Source organism: Polyodon spathula, chromosome 48, assembly GCF_017654505.1.
Source record: "Polyodon spathula isolate WHYD16114869_AA chromosome 48, ASM1765450v1, whole genome shotgun sequence".
NCBI classification, from domain to species: Eukaryota; Metazoa; Chordata; class Actinopteri; order Acipenseriformes; family Polyodontidae; genus Polyodon; species Polyodon spathula.
The window spans coordinates 1,892,391-1,914,788 of record NC_054581.1 but is presented as its reverse complement, the minus strand read 5'-3'; the positions used below and the strand labels follow the sequence as shown (position 1 = coordinate 1,914,788).

At 47.0% G+C, this 22,398-nt stretch overlaps 3 protein-coding genes across 3 annotated transcripts; 1 reads left to right on the top strand and 2 right to left on the bottom strand.

The window, feature by feature from the left end:
- Nucleotides 1–2,694: 2,694 nt before the first annotated feature.
- Nucleotides 2,695–8,351, top strand: LOC121306485 (F-box only protein 24-like). The gene is made up of 10 exons (XM_041238205.1): nt 2,695–2,715; nt 3,668–3,772; nt 4,179–4,368; nt 4,665–4,903; nt 5,231–5,468; nt 5,576–5,734; nt 6,845–6,966; nt 7,319–7,450; nt 7,598–7,768; nt 7,967–8,351. The coding sequence occupies exons 1-10, from the start codon at nt 2,695–2,697 to the stop codon at nt 8,285–8,287; spliced, it is 1,698 nt and encodes a 565-aa protein (XP_041094139.1). The 3' UTR covers nt 8,288–8,351.
- Nucleotides 8,352–9,280: 929 nt separating this feature from the next.
- On the bottom strand, nt 9,281–13,328 carry LOC121306447 (zona pellucida sperm-binding protein 3-like). Its single transcript, XM_041238163.1, has 9 exons — nt 12,910–13,328; nt 12,707–12,825; nt 11,720–11,823; nt 11,126–11,303; nt 10,775–10,895; nt 10,199–10,290; nt 10,014–10,126; nt 9,788–9,919; nt 9,281–9,415 (listed from the first exon to the last, which is right to left on the bottom strand). Exons 1-9 carry the CDS (start codon nt 13,285–13,287, stop codon nt 9,303–9,305), a joined length of 1,350 nt encoding a protein of 449 aa, XP_041094097.1. The 5' UTR covers nt 13,288–13,328; the 3' UTR covers nt 9,281–9,302.
- A 5,485-nt stretch (nt 13,329–18,813) lies between these two features.
- paqr9 (progestin and adipoQ receptor family member 9) lies at nt 18,814–21,597 on the bottom strand. Its single transcript, XM_041238155.1, has one exon. The coding sequence runs from the start codon at nt 20,195–20,197 to the stop codon at nt 19,091–19,093; it is 1,107 nt and encodes a 368-aa protein (XP_041094089.1). The 5' UTR covers nt 20,198–21,597; the 3' UTR covers nt 18,814–19,090.
- Between the last annotated feature and the right edge of the window lie 801 nt (nt 21,598–22,398).

The following is a 22,398-nucleotide window of genomic DNA, read 5'->3' as shown; positions in this document are numbered from 1 at the left end:
ACTTGAGCCCAAACGCTGCTCTGCTTGACTCAGTTTAGTTTCAGTAACACTGATGAAGGCACTAGAGCCCAAACGCTGCTCTGCTTGACTCAGTTTAGTTTCAGTAACACTGATGAAGGCACTAGAGCCCAAACGCTGGTCTGCTTGACTCAGTTTAGTTTCAATAACACTGATGAAGGCACTAGAGCCCAAACGCTGCTCTGCTTGACTCAGTTTAGTTTCAGTAACACTGATGAAGGCACTAGAGCCCAAACGCTGGTCTGCTTGACTCAGTTTAGTTTCAGTAACACTGATGAAGGCACTAGAGCCCAAACGCTGGTCTGCTTGACTCAGTTTAGTTTCAGTAACACTGATGAAGGCACTAGAGCCCAAACGCTGGTCTGCTTGACTCAGTTTAGTTTCAATAACACTGATGAAGGCACTAGAGCCCAAACGCTGCTCTGCTTGACTCAGTTTAGTTTCAGTAACACTGATGAAGGCACTAGAGCCCAAACGCTGCTCTGCTTGACTCAGTTTAGTTTCAATAACACTGATGAAGGCACTAGAGCCCAAACGCTGCTCTGCTTGACTCAGTTTAGTTTCAGTAACACTGATGAAGGCACTAGAGCCCAAACGCTGCTCTGCTTGACTCAGTTTAGTTTCAGTAACACTGATGAAGGCACTAGAGCCCAAACGCTGCTCTGCTTGACTCAGTTTAGTTTCAATAACACTGATGAAGGCACTAGAGCCCAAACGCTGCTCTGCTTGACTCAGTTTAGTTTCAGTAACACTGATGAAGGCTCTAGAGCACAAACGCTGCTCTGCTTGACTCAGTTTAGTTTCAGTAACACTGATGAAGGCACTAGAGCCCGAACGCTGCTTTGCTTCACTCAGTCTCTTCTTGCAGTTAATTAGGTGTTGTAGTGTTACACTTGTAATAGACTCCAGGTCTGCTGGGTGTCTCTACTTGATTGTGAATCCTTGTCCTTGCTGGCCGAGCCTCTCGATGGCTCACAAGCAGCTGCCCCAGAACTCCAGCCTTGCCAGCCCAGCCACACAGTACATGTGGCAGACACCGTATGCCTCAGGATCCCACCATCAGAATACCAGGAATTCCGTCGTCTCGGATCAGGAATTCTGACTTCATCCCATCAGTTAAGGGTGCTTTTACTATGGGATTCGTTTGCCCTGGTTTGTTTTTTTAATATACTTTACAGTGCTTCCCTATGCTTTACCAGACCTCTCTGTGCTTTACAATGCTTCCCTATGCTTTATCACACCTCTCTGTGCTTTACAATGCTTCCCTATGCTCTATCACACCTCTCTGTGCTTTACAATGCTTCCCTGTGTTTTACCACACCTCTCTGTGCTTTACAATGCTTCCCTATGCTTTACCAGACCTCTCTGTGCTTTACAATGCTTCCCTATGCTTTACCAGACCTCTCTGTGCTTTACAATGCTTCCCTATGCTTTACCAGACCTCTCTGTGCTTTACAATGCTTCCCTATGCTTTACCATACCTCTCTGTGCTTTACAATGCTTCCCTATGCTTTACCAGACCTCTCTTTGCTTTACAATTCTTCCCTATGCTTTACCACACCTCTCTGTGCTTTACAATGCTTCCCTATGCTTTACCAGACCTCTCTGTGCTTTACAATGCTTCCCTATGCTTTACCACACCTCTCTGTGCTTTACAATGCTTCCTTATGCTTTAGCAGACCTCTCGGTGTTTTACAATGCTTCCTTATGCTTTACCCTGCTTTCACTGTGCTATATTACACTTTGTTGGGCTTTTACCATGGGAGACTTTAGTGAAAAATCACAAATCGAGGAATGGGGGGGGGGGGGGGGGGGGGTAGTTGTATTGTGTACTTACCCCCCCTCCCAACATGTGCACCAAGAATGCAGTTTGCTGAGAGCAGAGCAGCTGTTGCTGTGCACCAAGAATGCAGTTTACTGGTGAGAGAGAGCAGGGGGAAGTGAGAGTGGGTTATGAAATCACTGTGCTCCTACAAATTTCCAGGGAATGCTTGGAATTGCTTGGACTCGACCCAGCATTAGCGCACTGGGACTGGGGAACGGGATGAAGTCCCTGCAGCTGCTCAGACTCAGTCAAGCAAAGCTGAGATCACATCCCAAGACTTTCCTTCATTCAGTCATCCGTCCCGCCCACAGAACCTCCCGTTTTTACAGTGCTTCCCATGCAACACATGAGAACACATCAGTGCTCGTCCGGTTCCTAGTAGCTGGTCTAAAGCTGAGGAAACACAAAGCCACTTTTTCAGGAGGCTTGAAACCTGGTTCCAGGAGACCTAGTTTGAGGTTTGCTGTATCAAACCCCCGAGTCTCCCTTGGTGTGTCGTGCAAGGGCCTGAAACCTCGTCTCCTGAAACAGAGTTCCAAGCCGCAAAGGGGTTTTACATTGCCATGTTATTTTATCAATGAGGTCACAGTCCACCTGTGAGATGGCCGATGACCTCACAAATGGGCCGGTGACATCATAGTGGCCCGGTTGCCGTGGTGACTAGCCGAGCCCAGCCCTGCTCAGTCTAGTGTTATTCAGGGCTCTAGTCTAGATTGAGGGGAGATAGATACAGTACAGCTAGGTGGTCTCGACTGCCTGTCCACATGACTTAAACTAGGAAAAGCTTTTAGGGATATCTTATGGCCAACAGGATAGGGAAACGAAAATGTCCAGGGTCCCCCAGATACTGCATGGGGGAGGAGCCCCCAAAGGTGAGTACGGGGTCCCACAACCAGTGCTGGAAAGCAGATTTCATCTGTGATGAGACTGAGCAGAAAAATCCAAGCAATAGGCACTCATTGCTTTCTGCTTTAATTAGGCATCTTAAACCACTTCTAAAAAAGTCTCACCCATTTTACTGTTTGTGTTCCTCTTCTTACACTGCTGTAAATTAATTGCATGTATGACCTATTAAAAATGAATTAAAATAGACAATCACTAATTTGCCTATTTTGACAATTTTCCAAGATTTTCATTTCCAGTGGTTTGATTTCATATGCACAACAAATCAACACTCCAGAAGCAAAAACTGCACGGTGCTGAAAATACCGTTTACATAGAAGACAAAACCAGTGCACAGCTCTCTATCCACGGAGAGTCAAGATCCAACAGGATATTCATCAAACCTAACCCCAAACCCAACCCCAAACCCAGCTCAAACCCTAACCCTAACCCCAACCACAACCCTAACCGTAACCCTAACCCCAGCTCAAACCCTAACCTCAACCCCAACAACCCTAACCCTAACCCCAACCCCAACTCCAACCCTAGCTGTAACCCTAACCCCAACCCCAGCTCAAACCCTAACCCTAAACCCAACTCCAGCCCTAAACATAACCCCAACCCCAAACCCTAACCCTAACCCCAACCCCAACCCTAACCCCAACCCTAACCCCAACCCCAACCCCAACCTTAACCCTAACCTTAACCCCAACCCCATCTCCAACCCCAATCCCAGCTGAAACCCTAACCCTAACCCCAACCCCAACCCCAGTGCTAACCCTAGCTCCTACACTAACCCTAGCCCTGGTCTTTACAGTTGGTATTCTACCGTGCACGATGCTTAAGGTCAAGTAAGGGTTGTGCAATGTGTTTCATCACACTGCTGGTCTGAGGGTCTGAGAGCGGCTTTGTCACTTAGCGGTTCTGATATTTCTTCAACAGTTAAAGCGAAAAAGGGAGCAATCAGAACCTGCGCTTGAATCAGCCGGAAAGAACTGGGGTGGAAAGAAGGAGCCTGTGTCGATCCAATCTCTGCCTCCAGAACTTGTGAGTGTGAGGTCCTGATCGCGTTAAAATATACATATATGAATTCGTGAAAGGTTTTCCATTAAAATTTTCAGTTAGTGTACAAATGCAAAGCAAAAGATCATGAATAATGTTAATAAGTTGATTCATATTTTTTACAAAGTATAAATACATACATATCCATTCTAATAGATAGATAGATAATATAGTTGCATATACATATTCACTCATCAGTAATCTATTTTTTATCTAATCTATTATTTTTTATAAACGAATCTATTTTTCTCTACCTTAGACTGTTTTTAAGTGAATGGTTTGTTGGTTTGAATGGTTACAAGACCCACATTAAGCGAGCTAGGGAGAGCATGCAGTACAGTGCGGTACCCGCCTTTGAAACTTGACCAGCTTGTTTCTCTGCTTCCCCCAGCTGGACGGGATCATCGCTTTTCTGGGTCTGGATGACGTGGTGTCCTTGGGGCAGACGAGTCGCTACTTCTGGGATCTGTGCCGCAGCGAGGGGGTGTGGAGGAGGCTGTGCAGCAAGGTGGCGCCGAGATATAGCCCCGACCCTCACAGCCCAGATGAAGCGCACTGGAGAAGGGCTGCCATCCTGAACTGTGAGTGAGGGGCGGGGGGGGGGACTGTGTGTGTGTGCGTCTATGATTCTGCCAGCAACTGTGTGCTCTGTGCACATGTGATTGTTATCAAGGAGGCAGTGTGGGCCAGTGGTTAAAGTCCAGGGGCTTGTCACCAGAAGGTCACTGACTCGCTGTGTGTGACCCAGAGCAAGTCACTTAACCTTGTGCTCTGCGGATGAGATGTTAAATCAACATCCTATTGTATAAAGTGCTTTGTGATGGTGGTTCACCATGAAAGGCGTTATATTCTATATTATTATCTGTCTCTCTCTTAGATACCAAGGGTCTCTTCTTCCAGACTTTCGGCGGGCGAAAGCGTCTTCTCAGCCGCAGCGTGGCTCCGCACCTCTCCCACGGCTACAGGAAGTTCCTGCCCACGAAGGACCACGTTTTCATCCTGGATCACAACGGCACGCTGTTCTTCCTGAAGAACGCCCTTGTGTCCTCTCCGCTCGGGCAGATCCAGTGGAAGCGGGCCTGCCGCTACGTGGTGCTGTGCCGCCACGCCAAGGACGTGAGCACAGAAAGAGCTTTCCCACATCCTGGCTGCATGCACTTCCATAGCTCGATATGTATCTATACACAGCCCTGGCCAAACGTTACGCATCCCCCTGTAGAGTGAACTCATTGTGCTTCACAAAGCCGAATGAAACCTGCTGATTAATGTTAGGTTAACATACTGAGTTACACACCGCTTTGTAGTTTTCCCATGTAAATAATGCGACATTTGAAAATCTAACTTGAATTAGTACTGTAGACTTTTTGCAAGATCATTTTTTAGTTTCTAAAATTACATTCATACAGCTTTTTTTAATGCTACGTCTCCCCCCGCCCCCCCCAGTTTGCGACAGACCCGCGCAGCGACACGGCGTACAGGAAGTACCTCTACGTGCTGGCACGGCGGGAGCTGGCGGGCGCAAGGGGGCCGGACGGAGAGACACTGCGCTGCGACTGCGTCGAGGTTTACCTGCAGTCCAACGGTCAACGAGTCTTTAAGATGACCTTCCACTCCTCCATGAGGTTCAGCAACATCCGACTGGTGGGGCACGAGAGCGAGAGAGCCTTGCTGCTGCTTACGGGTAACGGCTGGACCAGACACACCTCTCCTGTGCTGTAGCCTGCTCCCTTGTGCTACCCTGTTCCCCTGTGCTGTACCGGTCACTGTGCCTCTGTGTTCTCCTGGCAGATGAAGGGAAGGTGTACAGTCTGACAGTGAACGAGACTCAGCTTGACCAGCCCCGCTCTTACACCGTCCAGCTGTCCATGCGCAAGATCACCAAGTGCCTGCCCCACCTGTGCATCAAACAGGTCCACTCCAACCAGAGCAGCGTGCTCTATGTCACAGGTGAGTGAGTGAACAGTGTGGTCAGAATAGCGTGCTCTACATCATCACAGGTCAGAATAGCGTGCTCTACATCATCACAGGTCAGTGCGGTCAGAATAGCGTGCTCTACATCATCACAGGTCAGAATAGCGTGCTCTACATCATCACAGGTAAGTGCGGTCAGAATAGCGTGCTCTACGTCATCACAGGTCAGAATAGCGTGCTCTACATCATCACAGGTAAGTGCAGTCAGAATAGCGTGCTCTACGTCATCACAGGTCAGAATAGCGTGCTCTACATCATCACAGGTCAGTGCGGTCAGAATAGCGTGCTCTACATCATCACAGGTAAGAATAGCGTGCTCTACGTCATCACAGGTCAGAATAGCGTGCTCTACATCATCACAGGTCAGTGCGGTCAGAATAACGTGCTCTACATCATCACAGATCAGAATAGCGTGCTCTACATCATCACAGGTCAGTGCGGTCGGAATAGCGTGCTCTACATCATCACAGGTAAGAATAGCGTGCTCTACATCATCACAGGTAAGTGCGGTCAGAATAGCGTGCTCTACATCATCACAGATCAGAATAGCGTGCTCTACATCATCACAGGTAGAGCGTGCTCTACGTCATCACAGGTCAGAATAGCGTGCTCTACATCATCACAGGTAAGAATAGCGTGCTCTACATCATCACAGGTAAGAATAGCGTGCTCTACATCATCACAGGTAAGAATAGCGTGCTCTACATCATCACAGATCAGAATAGCGTGCTCTACATCATCACAGGTAAGTGCGGTCAGAATAGCGTGCTCTACATCATCACAGATCAGAATAGCGTGCTCTACATCATCACAGGTAAGTGCGGTCAGAATAGCGTGCTCTACATCATCACAGGTAAGAATAGCGTGCTCTACATCATCACAGGTCAGAATAGCGTGCTCTACGTCATCACAGGTCAGAATAGCGTGCTCTATGTGATCACAGGTCAGAATGGCGTGCTCTACATCATCACAGGTCAGCGCAGGTTGAGTGTTTGCTGATCAAACCCGCACTTGTAGTTTCTTCTAAGTTTTATGTACCCATTCAGCAGAAGGAACTGTTCTGTATGGGCTTGTGTGTGGTTTCAGATGCTGGGGGAGTGTATTTCGAAGTGCACACGGCCGGGGTGTATCGAGATCTCTTCGGCACTCTGCATGCCTTCGACCCCATTGACCTTCAAATGCCCCTCGCTCTCCCCCTCCCATCAAAGGTAAACCAACCTGGGGGGGGGGGGGGGGGGCAGGAATAATTGGAATCACAATCGGAATTGCAATCACAGCAGAATCATTTCCTGAAATTGCTCTTTTGTTCAGTGACGTTGGAGTTAGTACTGTCATTACAATGACACTCAAAAGGTGGCATTGACGCTTGAGAGACGTTATCGATTTTTCATTGACAAACAAACAGTGTTTGATTTGTTGCCATGGTAAGACAATTGCCGTTTTCATCAATGACACGTTAGAATTGATTAAAAGGGAACGGGGAATTGGGATTGGAACTGGAATGGAATTGCTAGGAGCTTGTCCCCCAAGCCTGGTGACTGCACCCTGTCCCTCTCACAGGTGGTTAGCTGTTCTCTGGGGTTCAACCACCTGGGATTGGTGGATGAATTTGGACGAATCTTCATGCAGGGAAACAACCGCTACGGGCAGCTGGGCACCGGGGACAAGATCGACCGGGGTGAACCCACACAGGTAAGCCAGCGAAGTGTACCCTGCTAGACTCAGGCAGGACCCCACATCCTGACACATCCTCCCCAGAGCCCAGCAGCCCTAGAGAGCTTAGGGGCTGTGTTCTGAAGCCTGTCCCGGGTTTTCTGAAGCTCGCTGTGTTTGCTTCAGGTGCTGTACCTGCGCCGGCCCGTGTCAGTGTGGTGCGGGCTCAATCATTCCCTGGTGCTGCTGGAGACCGTCAGCTCCGGTAGAGAGGTGCAGGGCTGCGGGTGCGGGGCGGGGGGCAGGCTGCCAGGCTGGCTCAAGGGCAGCGCCACCTTCGTCAAGCTACAAATTCAGGTGAGAGCTTCAATATTAACCTTGCATTGTAACCCTGTAACACCTGCAAGTTTGCTATGGATAAAGGCGCCTATCAGATACATAATTAAATGATTAAGAGCCGGAGGAAACTAGATGAAGGCACTAGAGCCCAAACGCTGGTCTGCTTGACTCGGTTTAGTTTCAGTTTGCCTCAGCCTCTTCTCCCTCGCTCTCCAGGCCCCTCGCTGCGTGTGCTCCCTGTGCTCGACCCGGGACTGTCTCTACATGATGTCCTGCCACGATGTCGACCTGCCACCCTCTTTCCGGACCCCGCCCCTGCCGAGGTTGCGGGGGTGTCAGGCGGAGGGCGAGGAGGCGGGGCTCTGCCAGGCATTCCTGGCAGAACTGCGGAGTTGCGCCACCCTCCGCCAGCAGCTGGACAGACTCAAGGACATGGTGAGTCACATGACCCTGCCTAGCTTCCAGAGAGACTTCCTGTGGGAAGCTCTGAACACCATGCAACGGACGCAGAGCACTGGGGAGGGGCTGCCAGTCTAGCCGCACACTCAGTGGTGGAATTTAAAATCATTTCTCTTGTTTGATTACTTGAAAGCAATTATGAGGCCAAAATAAAGTACTTTATCAGCAAAGAGCAATACATCCAGTTTTTTTTCTATTCATCTACCTATATAAAAAGTCTTGGACCTGTTGCATTTTTCAACATCAATTTCGTCACAGCATCTACTAGTGTTTTCTACTATTAGAACAACCTTGACTTGCGTATAGAAGGAAACACATTGAGTGAAATAGCTTGCATCGCTCGATTTAAGGTGTGGTATGGAAAGCACAAATCAATAATTACAGAGAAACATCTGTAATTGACAAACGCAGGATTGGAAGACTCAAAGCTGGAACAAGGATGAGCAAAGACAATAACCTTTTGAACTAGAGAGACAAGCATTGAATTAACCTAACAGTTTCCCTCCCCTCTAGACTGGGTACGAGCTCAATGATATTTTGTTTACTCTGGGTATTAAACCTTTGTTAAGTACAGGAATATGTTTATTGTTTCACCCTAATTCTATATAAACACACTCATGCAATATTAACCCAACTGAAACACTAAATCTGCTATCACTGACCCCAACACAGCCTGCTAATAGCCCTAGCTCTCTAGTGAGCAGAGGATACAGTAGCAGCTGCCTGGCTGCGTCCCACTTTGGAATTACCACACTTTCTGGAGTCACAGATCCTGTTAACATGAATGTTGTACAGCCAGTTCCTCTCAAAACATTAATCTGAGCAAAACACTGCTCAAATCCTTCTGTAGCTCAAGGTATTTAAATGCATTAGTCCCGCTTGGCACTCAATTGGAATAAAACTCCATCACACCAAGTAAAATCATTGACAAGCCATTCCATTGTGTGCAAGTGAGTCAATCCCTCAAATCCCCCCCCCCCCCCACTCCAATAGGAAGAGAAGCTTTACTGTTTCAGCCCCACCCATCCCAACATTAAATGAGACCACAGTGCATTTCAGCAACAGGTTTATTGTTCTCATTGACAAATTACAATCAAGCAGTGGGTTTGCCAGCTCTCCTGTACAGAACAGTGGCCAGTGCTGCAATACAGCCCAGAGCCACAGCAGTGACCACAGCAGCCAGGACTAGAAGCACAACAGGGAAGCCTGGGAGGGTGAAAAAAAAAAAAAAAAAAAAAAAAAAAAAAAGTAGTCAGAGGACAGATTATGGGGAAATAAAGTACACTTGCTCCAAGCCTACACAAATCACAGTGCACCACCCCTGGGAATGGTGGTGTGCAAGCCTACAAAACTGGTCATACCCCTCAACTCATGTCGAGTCCTACACCCACTGACATTTCCACTTCATCCTTTCGTAGACGGACATGCCTGTAGATCAGCTTTGTTGGCTCACCAATTTATTAACCAATACTATTTACAGGAACACAAGTTGCAAGAGGGCATGAACATCCCAAGAAAGCAACACATTTAGAATAAAAAGGATCTGCTCTTTCAAGTCTTGTGGCACAGAACGGTTACCTTGCAATTTTCCGTCCTCTTTCAGCCAGAGACTCTGGGCTTCAGACGCCTTTGGGATGTCGACTGAAGTTTCCAGGACAATCAGGGGTCCAATACTAGCATCGCCTTCCCATTCCAGCACTGGCTTTTCAGCTGGAAGGAAAAAGGCAAGCCATGGACCAGTTCATATAAAACCAAAATGAACCTCTTTCCCCACCTCAAATAAACTAAGCAGCAGATCCCTTACCCATGTTGCCAGCCGCCCCACTCCCTCGTCTCTTTCTGGGAGGGCTTCCCACACCACAGCTCCCAGTGTTACAGCAGCTGCATATCTGATCACTCCCGTCCACAGAGCTCCACCTAGGAGAGAGCGCCCAGGGTGAGCTTACCCAGGGAAGGGAGAGGGACAGGCCACCCCTCCCAGACACTCACCTGCCAGAGCTGGCAGTGAACGAGCAGGCCTTGTTGACAGAGTCCATGTTCTGGGAAGCAGATGCCACTTTCAGATGGCAGGTGATGTAGATCTGGAGGGGGGGTTTACAAAAAAAATAAAATAACTCAGCCCAGTGTGTCAAACTGGTTCAACTCCATACCATTTATAAGTCTGTACTAGTGTAGCCTTTTATAATGGTGACGTGGTCAAGCAGATTATAGGAGCACAGGCGAGCACACAAGTCACTGTAAAGGAATTTGATTCCTTAAGTCTTATTGCGTAGAAGCTAAACAGTGCATTAGAGCTACAAGTAGAATCAAAAGCAAGCTTGCATTGTGATTTCACTACAGTGTGTTGAGGCTGCGTGGTCCAGTGGTTAAAGAAACAGGTCCCTGGTTCAAATCCTAGCCACCAACTCACTGGGATCGCAAGTCACTGAACCTCCTTGTGCTTCGTCTTTGGGGCGAGACGTTGTTTTAAGCGACTGTAGCTGATGCATAGCTCACACACCCTAGTCCTGTCTCTTGGAAAGCGCTTTGTGATGGTACTGCACTATATAAAAATAAGATACTTACAGTGCTCCTGGCATCAGAGTAAAACCGGAAGGCATCGAGCTTCATCTGCAGCTTGGTGTTCTGCACTCTGGGAGACACGAAGCGGGACGCGGAACCGGACACCTTCGCATCAACCAGGCAGCTGCAGAACCAGACTCATTACAGGCTTCAATACAAGAACTCAAAGCTGATGCAACAACATGTTACTGGATCCTCAGCTGATGCACTACCATCACTGTAGATACAAAGTCTGTCACAGGTCCTCAGCTCATTGTACAAGTTCATCTCACCTACACCTGGAAATCACCTTGGTGAAAAGGCATTTGCCAGATACATACCTGGATTTTGAGAGGGAAGATGACAGCCACTCACCCACTGTTGTCCACAAAGACGTATCTGGGGATGGAGTTCTTGTCGGGGACCATGGTGGCCACACAGTTGTCCACAAAGAGCCGGAGGGGCATGTGGTTGGTCCCGTTGACCGAGGCTTCGATGTTCAGGACGTCCCCAAGGGAGTAGACATTGGAGGTCCTCTGGGTGACCCAGTCATCTAGGAAAGAAAGAAACAAGGAGTCTGGAGATAACCAGGCCTACAGCTGGGGGCCAAAAACCCTTCCATCCTCCTATAGAATTAAACACCGCTTGATAAATTGAAATCAGCTGAAAGGTACGTTAACATCTTGAATTGCATGCCACTGTAGTTTTTACCGAGCATTTTGCAATACTACTATAGCTCAATAGGCTTCTGCAATATGGTAGTTTGATTACTATTACTTTGTTTACACACACTTTATTCAGTCCTAGTTTCGACAACAAAGCTTGACTAAAGCAATCGAGTTGTGCACAGCTTGGAGCTGCAATCTGGTACCCAGCGCAGAATTGTTCAGCCGTTTGCAAGATTGAAGTCTTGTCCAGAGAAGGCTGCTCAAGGCACTTTTGGGAGGAGAGTTACAAGCAGCAGCTTACCAGTCATCAGTCTCAGGGAGAAGTCCAGGGCAGCCTCTGCTAGCTTGGTGGAGGTGAAGGGGACCCATGTGGGTTTCAGAGCATTGCTGCTCACGTTTTGAAGCCTGGGACAGAGAAGGAAACCATCCACTACTCAACAGGATAAAACCTCATACAAATACTCAAATTATGGTTGCTTTTCATTTTAAAATAAACACTAATCCATTCTCAGCAGCAGTGATAGTCTTATTGTCCGTCTTTCCTCAGTGCCGGAGGTGTACTCTGGAAAACAGGTTCCCGGATCCTGGAGAGCCTAAATCCGGCTGGTTTTCTCGGCGTCTCCACATCAGTGGCTACAGATTTGGCACACCTGTTAGCTCTTTACTAATTAAGCTAATTTGTTCAATTAACAGATTGAAAGGAAAACCAGCAGCTCCCCAGGGTTGGAGACCCTGTCTCTAGAGTGCTGAGAAACACGATCATGCGCAGTAGCTTGAAAACCAGAACACGCAGAGACAGTGCTCTGTACGAGACGCAGTACAAGTATTCGAGTCAATATCTACACACACATCCACAAAGGCATTGGAAGAGTACAAATGTTTTCTCTGCCGGCAATAAACTGAAAAGGCAGCGCATAAATCGCACCCTGGAGAGGTCCAGCTTCCAAACCCACGACTGCACACGCGTGGATGTGCGCATTGACGCGTCGGTAAATGCGCACCGTGCATTCAGTGCGTTGGAGAGGATCGGAACATCTGATAAAACGCATCAAAACTCAGTCAAATTGCTTGCAAGCAGAATCATCACGTCGGAATACGGATAAAACCACAACTGCACCTTAGTCGCGTCCTGCTCCACATGCCTGGCTATACCGGGTATTAGGACTGTACCCTTCCTCCCCCCCATGTTTATTACAGCCTGCATAGTGAGTGTTTTAAGATTCATTGGTACTGTAGTAAGTTTGACGGTCGACACTTTATTCCTGCAAGGTCAGTCAGCTGCGCTCACCTCAAATAGCGGCACTCGATGCCGACCTGCGCGCTGTTGGTTCTCACGATGGGCAGGTTAGAATTCGGGGTCGGGATGTAGCGGAGGTTGAAACTGTAAACCAACGTGTCCTGCACCATCTAGGATAGAAAAAGTGCGTTATTAAAACCTCACCTGCCAAACACCCGCCTTTATATTGCTGCGCAAACGTGACCAGGTTTTACCTTCAGAGTACTGCCGCACTCCTGCAGCTGAGCATCAAAGATCAAGCTCTGCGTCGCGTCATCCAGCCGGGTGACCGCGCAGCTTCCCAGCCAGACATCAGAAGCCTTGATCAGCTGGCCGATCCCGAACAGATCCCGCTTCACCGTCACCACCACTCTGGACTCCCCGCACTGCGCCGCGACGGTCTGCGGGAGGATCGCTTTGACTTCGGGTTCCTGGCGTTTTGAAGACGGGCTCGGGTAATCCACAACGGCGCTACCGGCTTTGGCTTGGCTAAATAGTTTAGAACCGAGCCAGGAAGAGCCGGCCCCGCCGCGGAGCAAGCCAAACACGAACAGCGCTGACAGCAAAAACTTTGCACTTTCTACACGACCCATCGTTACCGAGCAAAGAGCGAGACAGAACCACCTGTCTTCCGAGCGCCCAACCGAGTCGTTTTATACTACCGGGGAGGCAGGCTGCACCAGGAACCTCATTAATTTGCACGTGGTATTTTAATTTCCAATTAACCCTTTCATACATCCGTACCCGCCTAAGTTTAAGGGTTACAGGGGTAATTATATATATATATATATATATATATATATATATATATATATATATATATATATATATATATTATGGGGACATTTTGAAGACGCAAATGCAGGGGTGGCCCGAGCTGGCTCCTCCATTGCTGGTCTTTGTTCAAACCCCGTTCTAAATGGATTAATTAAACTAATTAAATCTCCACCCAGACCCTTTTATCTGTGTGGAATAGCCACGATTGAACACCCGCGCAAATGACGTGGTCCCTCATGTCAACGCACAGCCGGCAGGATGCATTTTGTATACAGACGTCACAGATATTAGAAAAATAATGTTTTTCCTTCGAATCCTTTAGGAAAGTTGCAGAACATTGAGCGAGAGAGAGAGAGAGAGAGAGAGAGAGAGAGAGAGAGAGAGAGAGAGAGAGAGAGAGAGAGAGAAACCTGTCTGAAGTCTGTCTAAATAGTTAAAATAATTAACAAAAATGGTTTATCTTTCTTAAATGGTTTTTAGATTTAAATTTTGAGTGTGTGTGTATATATATATATATATTTCATAAAACAAAAACAATAATAAATAACAATATATTCAAAGTAATACATGTTCACGATAGATATTTTAAAAATATACATTCAACATATACATCATTAGAGATATAATTCGGCTGCTAATCGATAAACTGTATTTCTACTTCAAAATTAACCTAACTTTGCAAGAACATGCAATCACTGAAGAGCCAGCAGTAGCGGGGCTCAGTTAACACCGTGGCTGTTTTTACATTACCTGCGATTCTGCGCGCTTTCATTGACTGTGCGTTTTAGGGTTATTGTAAAATGCAGTGCGATGCCTTTTGAATTGACTGCGCTGATCGGATTGACATCAATCGATTGAATGGGACTTTATCAAGCAAATATCACCCCAAGGGACTGTGCCGGTAGCCGCTAGAGGGCGCTAAACAGCGATGTTGAAATAATAGTAAAATTTACTTTAATAGTAACACAGTTAGGGTTAGTGGTAAAGATTAGGGTTAGGGGTAGTGAGTAGATTTAAGGGTTAGGAGGCTAGCAGGTACCGACTGGCCCATTGCTGTGGGGTGGTTTTTGCTTGATAACGTCCCATTGAAGCATTATATGCAGAGTCACTTCCAATAGGACATGTACTTGCTTATTTGTGGCACTAGGGGGCAGGCTAACCCCCTGGATGAGTTGAAAAGACAGCATTATCCCTATCGCTGCAGATTTATGAGGAAACGTCCAGATTTGTCGCTTGTATCCTTTAATTAGGCATCTTAACCAACTTCTAAAAAGTTAATTTGTGTTCCTTTTCTCTTACTGGTTTATTAAAGCTTATTTGCTTAGATTTCCAGTCTGTAATATAGATTGTTTACCACTTCATCATATGGGGTTTATTTAATAGAGAGACAGAGAGAGGACTTGTTCAAGCGTGGAATAGCGTGGCTGTGATTCACTCTGCCGAGTTTAAGGAATGCAAACCTGCAGGTTTGATCGTGACGTTCAGCCCGTGTTCTCTTTCCAACATGCAAAAAGAATTTGGAGCCCCAAGTCCTTAAAAAAAAAATCTATACTTGCACATTGAAGCCAGTAACCCGCCTCACTAAGCACGTTTCAATACACCAAGGCACTTGGAACCAAATAATATGGACATATAGACTATAAAAGCATACAGCTTATTATTATTATTATTATTACAAATCTAAATTTATTTTTTAATGCAATCTTGTTTACTCGTGGGTGTTTGCATTTAGAGAATCGTCTTGCAGAATTTGCCTGAATTTGAATGGCAGGTGGAAATGATACAAGGTTATTTGATACAGCTCGGATCGCAGGATGCAGCAAACATGCAAACCGTGTTTTTACCGCGTGATCAGCGTCATTTGTTACAAAGCAACGTGGAACGAGAAATTGTTAATTGAACCCACGTGAATTAACGAGGGGCGGAATTCAAAATGAACGACTTCAGAATATTCCGGTGCTGTTCCGGGTATTCGTTATGAATCCGCGGCCTTTATCATAAAGCTCTAATTCAGCGGTCCTGGAATCGCCTGCTGGTTTTCATTCCATTATGAGCTTAGTTAAGGGTCTGGTTCAGTAACTGAGAGCTCAGTTGGGATGAAAACCAGCAGCCACAGGGGGTCCCCAGGACCTGGGTTGAGAACATTCCATTCCTGGTGTGGTGAATTTTCTACAGCCGGTCAGAGACATTCAGGGGAACAGTCACAAAGGAAGTGGTCCTTGAGGAAGTGGCCCTGAGCGTCCCATTCTGTATAGATCCCCTGGTCTGATCAGATCACAATAGCCAGCAATAATAATTCCACTTCCCCTCTCTCATTTCCTCTGTCACTTGCAGGGTCGGTCTTTAAGGCTGCATGGCTGTTTTTTTTTTTTAAGGTGGACTGACAAGTTCTTTAAAGCAAAGCGACCAAAATCTAAATATAGGAGTAATGAGACAGTTTAGAATTGAACAAATGATTCTACTTAATTAGACCTTTTTGCTTGTTTTCAGCTCTTAAACAGCTGAGAATGAAAATGAGATATCCAGCTGTTTAAGAGCTGAAAACAAGTCTAAAGGTCTAATTAAGCTCAAGATCAGTTCAATGAAGGGTCTTTTTCAGTGACTGAGGGCTAGGTTGGAATTAGTGAAGAAGGACCGGAGATCGATGCAACAGGAGTCTTCATCTCCATCACTGGAGTAAGATTGAAATGCACTGGGTCTCTGCAGTAGCTTGAAACGAGTGTGGAAACAGAAACTGTAGGAGGCTGTAAATATTGCATGAATTGAAAACAAATAATTGCATTCAATATTTAGAAGGGCTGTAATGAGAAAGGGCAGCCCCACACTGATGATGAGGCTGCAGGTGGTGTCCCTAAAGATCAGTTTCAGTCTTGTCTGGAGTTACAGCTTTTAACAAGGAGCAGCGTGCATGTCAAAGTGTGTGCTGTAGATGGCAGGTGTTTCAATTGGTTCTCCTTTACCGGTGGTCTGTATGACTGTGTTGATTTTTATTTTCCTGCTACATTAAGTAAGCTTCTTGCTCTTTAAGAAGTACTGAAGCCCCCCCTCCCCCTGCGCTGCCAAACCCACTCGCTTGCGCCCCCTCTGGACAGAGGACTCTGGTACAGTTCAGCACAGTGCTGATCACATCTAGGTCAGGGGGTTGAAGCAGTATTGAGACAAACTGAAACCACAAACAGAGACAGGGTCAGGTCAATTCCTTTTTAAAATCAATTCGCAAGTCACCAATTCCCACAGAGACTGAACTGTTCCCTCACCCCCCTGAGAGAAAGGGGGCTCCCTCCAGTCCAGGGCAGGCTTGAGGCACGTAGACTGAACTACCATTTACCCCTCGGTATAATACTTATAATTGCAGCTGCCCTATACTTGTGCTGACATTGCCTCGCAGTATAATGCAGAACCAGTGCGATTGAAGCTTCACTGCATGTCTGCACTTGCAGGCAAAATTGCTGTCTTACAGACCCCAGTGACTTTGCATAGCACACTGTAACCATCCCTGCCTTATCACCTACTGAGTGACCTTGCTCTAGTAACCCTGCACAGCTCGCTGGCTGATTGGCTTTCCAGGGAAAGCAGCTGTCTGTTTATAGCCCCCCCCCGCCCCCGCGCCTCTTTCTGACGCTTCCTCTTCCTTCCACCAACCATCTGCCATTGAGTCAGCCCCACTCAGCAGCTCTTCAACAGCCAGGCTTTTCAAAGACAACCTTCAGCTCCAGCCACAAGTTAATTGCATCACCTAGAATTTCAGGATTGAGACCAAATTAAAATAAATAAATAAATAAACTATAATGCGCATGTTTGTTAGATGTTTTATTTAACACTGTGTAATCAAAGAAACTACATGGACCGTTCTCTCTGAGCGGTTGCTTGTTCTCGAGACCGCTGACCCACACCGCTGTATCATGTATTGTGATGCAGGTCTGCACGGTTTGGATCGCGATAGGAGACTGTCGCTCATTGCTGTGCTTTTAAACAAGAGAATTGACCAACTCTTCAATGCCCTACTGACAGCTGTTACTGATATATTTGTGTCACAGCTGCCCTTTCCTTGTGAATGAACATTTTGTAACAACCCCCCCCCCACCCTCCCAATGACTGCACAGCTGTCACTCAACACCCTTACAGACAACAGTTGCTTTCCAGATCAATTTTCTTATCACCCTGCATCCTCAAGCTCAGGGAACATGAAGCCACTTTTTCAGGAGCAGTGGCTTGAAACCTGCTTCCAGGAGACCTAGTTTGAGGCTCCCTGTGTCAAACCCCCGAGTCTCCCCTGGCGTGCCGCGCAGCGTCCTGAAACCTCGTCTCCTGAAACCAAGTTCCCAGCTGCAAAGTGACTCCATGTTCCTTTCAGCTCAAGAAATGTATATAAAGTGACGTTAATAAAGACAGTTGTTTTTGACCACTTACAGTAACTGTATAGGAGAAATTTATTTCACATTCCTGTTTTAAATAAAGATTTCACAGTTTGTTAAAAAAACAACACACACACAAACACACACACACGCTATATATATATATATATATATATATATATATATATATAGACACACACACACACACACAGTCTAGTATTATTATTATTAATATTGCAATGATCAGGAGCCAGGAGTTTGAGCAGGGTTAGAAACTCACACTAGCCCTGCTGCTGCTGCTGCACCCAGTCCTGGGGTTCAGAGCTCCCCTCAATGAAGTCTGTTTATTATTATTAATATTGCAATGATCAGGAGCCAGGAGTTTGAGCAGGGTTAGAAACTCACACTAGCCCTGCTGCTGCTGCACCCAGTCCTGGGGTTCAGAGCTCCCCTCAATGAAGTCTATTATTATTAATATTGCAATGATCAGGAGCCAGGAGTTTGAGCAGGGTTAGAAACTCACACTAGCCCTGCTGCTGCTGCACCCAGTCCTGGGGTTCAGAGCTCCCCTGAAGGAAGTCTATTATTATTATTATATTGCAATGATCAGGAGCCAGGAGTTTGAGCAGGGTTAGAAACTCACACTAGCCCTGCTGCTGCTGCACCCAGTCCTGGGGTTCAGAGCTCCCCTCAATGAAGTCTGTTATTATTATTAATATTGCAATGATCAGGAGGCAGGAGTTTGAGCAGGGTTAGAAACTCACACTAGCCCTGCTGCTGCTGCACCCAGTCCTGGGGCTCAGAGCTCCCCTCAATGAAGTTTGTTATTATTATTAATATTGAAATGATCAGGAGCCAAACTCCTGGCTCCAGATCATGTCAATACTAGACTTCATTGAAGTTAAGAAACACAGGACTCTTACAAAATAAACATCTGAACCCCAGGGCTATTCAAACACTCCACACGCCAATAACATTGTTCATTTTTTTATTATTATTTTTTTTTTTTTAATCACATAACTACAATTGAAAGGTATGGTTCTACTTTAGCAAACTACGCAATGCTTGATTCATCTATTTGTATGGCGTGTATATATTTTTGTACAAACACACATACAGTATTCCCAAAGGCCAGCTGCCCAGATTTATTCATTTTGGACTCCAATAGGTTAGCGTGCAAACTGGAGGCAATAATAATAATAACACCATTATTATTATTATTATTATTATACTGCACTAATTCAGATATTCCTGGAACACTATTTCAGTTGCATTTCCTCTGGTCGACGTCCACAGCCTTCTCGTTGTGGTCCGCTGAAGCCCGCACAGCGAAAGCAGATATGATCCCGCCGATGCAACACTGCACGCCGAACATCACCCCGTAGGTGGAGCACAGCGTCGAGGCGGCCAGCGGGAGCTGAGCGGCCGCGGCGGCGACGGCGGACAGCCCGCGGATTTCGCCCTTGATCATGCGCAGCTCGTCCAGGATGCTCATGAAGGTGCAGCAGTGAAACCACTGGTGGCTGTGCCCCCAGATATCAAACCTCCCTGGGGAAAAGCGCTCCGGGATCTTACTGACGTTAAACACCGCCGAGGCCAACAGCCAGAAGCAGTGGCGATAAAAAAAGGGCGCCAGGGTTCCGTTCTGGGGTCCCGCGTAAAGGCGGTAAAAAATGGGGGCAGAAGCCACGGTGAACGGGAGCAGGAAAACAAAAGTCCGGATGAAGTAGCGGTACCTCCGCCACCGCCGCCGTGTGCTGCAGCAAGCCAGCGTGCAGATGACGGCAACGAGGCAAGCGCTGGGGATGTACAGGGTCTCGAAGAAGCCGGCTCCGCGGAGAGACCGCTGGGGCGCAGGCTGAGGGGCGCTCACCGCCTGCCCGACGCTTCGCACAAGCCAGGGGTCGGTGGACACGTTGGCGGGGGCGGCTGTCGCCTGGGGGTGGATGTAGTAGAAGTAAGCCAAGGAAGAGCCCACCGTGTAGGCGCTGATGGTGCCGTAGTCCACGAAGAAGCAGATCTCACGCACCAGGAGCGACATGGAGTTGAAGAGATGCGCCATGCTGCTGGCCAGGAGCAGCCCGAACACCCCGATGAAGTAGGTCCAGAGCGGGTAGAAGAAGGGGTCGGAAAAGGAAGGGGTCGGCTCCCAGGAGGCGAAGAGCTCCAGAAAAGAGAGGGCGAACACGAACACGGCCAGGAAGTGGGTCCAGAAGTTGCCGGTCTCGTTGGTGGGCTGGAAAGCGGAGAGCAGGCACTCCAGGAAGCTGTAATCGGGGAATCGGTACCCGGAGAGGATGAAGCTCTCCGTTACCCGGGCCGGGACCTGGGTGTGCAGGAGAAGGCGGGACTTCTTTCTTCTGAGAGGCATGGTGTGCTGTCAATCACAGATTTTGTGTGTGTGTTTTTTTTAATTATTTTTTAATAAGGTTTTGTATTGGTAATTAAGTTGTTAAGAAATATGATTTAACTGTCCTTTAATTTTTTGCCTCATAAAAAAAAAATCACAGATTTCAATATAATAGGCATATAATTCTCCAAACTGTAACAAAATGGTATTTTTTTATTAAAAATGTCCCCGGCTTCCTATATCTTCTGCCTTCAGTCTTTGAAAGCGCCGGAACGGGTGTGCTTTTCTGACACAGTGCTGGCGTGCAAGGCAGAGTTCATAGTCTGAGGTCGGCCGTGTGCTTCAAAAGATTAGCTATTTTTTTTCTCCAGAGTCACGTGTGCGACGGTGCCGTTTATTAACCGGTCTGCAGTCCACTTGTACCTTGATACCTTATCAAAGACAACTAGAAAAAGAAACAAAACACTTCTGACTTCTGCAGAGACCCGTGCGTCCTGGGCTGTAATTAAAACAGCTACCTAGCTAGCCAGACAGATAAAAACGTACACAAATAAATAAACACAAAACAGTAAATCAGTTACAGTCAATTATTTATGCAGCGTCTTGCATAACAGGGATGCATGAAAAAAAAAAACACCAAAGTCATAGGCCAGTGTGTAATAGCATTAATAATTGAACCGTCTGCCGGCGCATTGGTGTATAGTTCTGTAATTATTAACAGTACTGTTCCCCTTAGCGAAATTCACCCGCAGAGCGGCTTCTGCGACTGCGGGGTGACCCCTATGCACTGCGGCTGCCTCCGCACTGACAGTGATGCAGCAGTTGTATCGTTAGCGTTATTATGAAACAGTCTGCGCTGGCCAGCAGGTGCACGCTGTCCGCCGCGGTCCGGTTCATGACAGGGGTCCCGGGACACGCACCGAAGAGACACCCCTGTTCTCGGCGTGTTCCTGTGTCCTGAGCAGGTGGCTCTCTTTTGCTAAGACCACAAATCCTCCGGCCCCTGTGCTTCGTTGCGCGGGTCCCGTCTTCTCGTTGCTAGGTATTTCAAAACCACCAGCCTTCAATTTATTATTATTATTATTATTATTATTATTATTACAGCATTGTCTTCGATGCTTCTCTTCGTTGATGATGAGGTAGATTTCTGATGGAGAACACGGCAACGTAGTATTGCATTTTTTTCTTAAAATGACGATATTATTACATTAGGAAGCTCCCGTTTGAACACCTCTCTTTCTCTCCTCTCTCTTCCTCTCTCTCTCTATCTCCTCTCTCTTCCTCTCTCTCTCTGTCTTCCTCTCTCTCCTCTGCATGCTAAACTCAGATGACATCTGGTTTAATAATAACGTGCTCACGCCGGCTTTTACAAGCCTCCGCTAGCAGGCAGGTACGATGCGCATTTAAAGAGACAGCGCCGCCTATCATGCGCCTTTAAAGACGCAAGCATAGCTCTGCTTACCCAGCAATTATCTGCTTCTGAACGCTGAACCCTTTATCCACCCGATCGAACCCTATCCATCCCCTTAGGGCCCGCAGCCTGTGCGATCTTCATCTATATTCCCAGAAACTGCAAATGAAATAACTTTGCAGTCAGTCGACCTGAAGGGCTTTATTGCAAACAGCTTAACCCTGCGTTAATTCAGAGTTTACAGTAAACACAGGAGCATCGCACGATGTTTACAGACAGAAGCGGCGGATTGCCTAATGGAAAGCAGCACATGGGGGGGTGAAGCGATAAGGGCTTTGTCATTCAACTAGTCTGAAGGTATAGCTTTACACAAGTCAATGGTTTTAGCACCAGCTTCCCTTGGTTTGCTTGTGGTTTGTACAAAGACTCAAAACAGCTTTTTAAGCAGATAAACCGGTTTTTATCATCCTTCCGAGGTCACAGCTGCACGCCGAGTTAGGAGAAGCTAGTGACTCTTTACAAGATTCAAACCCTTACACTGTCTAAAAAAAAAAAAGAATAGGAGGTCATTAAAACACGAAGTGGTGACTGAACCGACAAACCAGGTTCTCAAAGCAGCCAGCCTGCAGCGATTGCTCTAAGCAGTGGTTTCGGAGTTGAGAAACTCGCCATCGCTTGCGTTTCAGTCCTGTTCCTTTTAAGAGGCACAGAAGTGAAAAGGGCAACGCGAGGCAAAGCCAGGATAGTAACTACTGCTGCTGCAAAAAAAAAAAAAAGAAACCTTTTAATTTATTAACAAAAAATCCTTCAG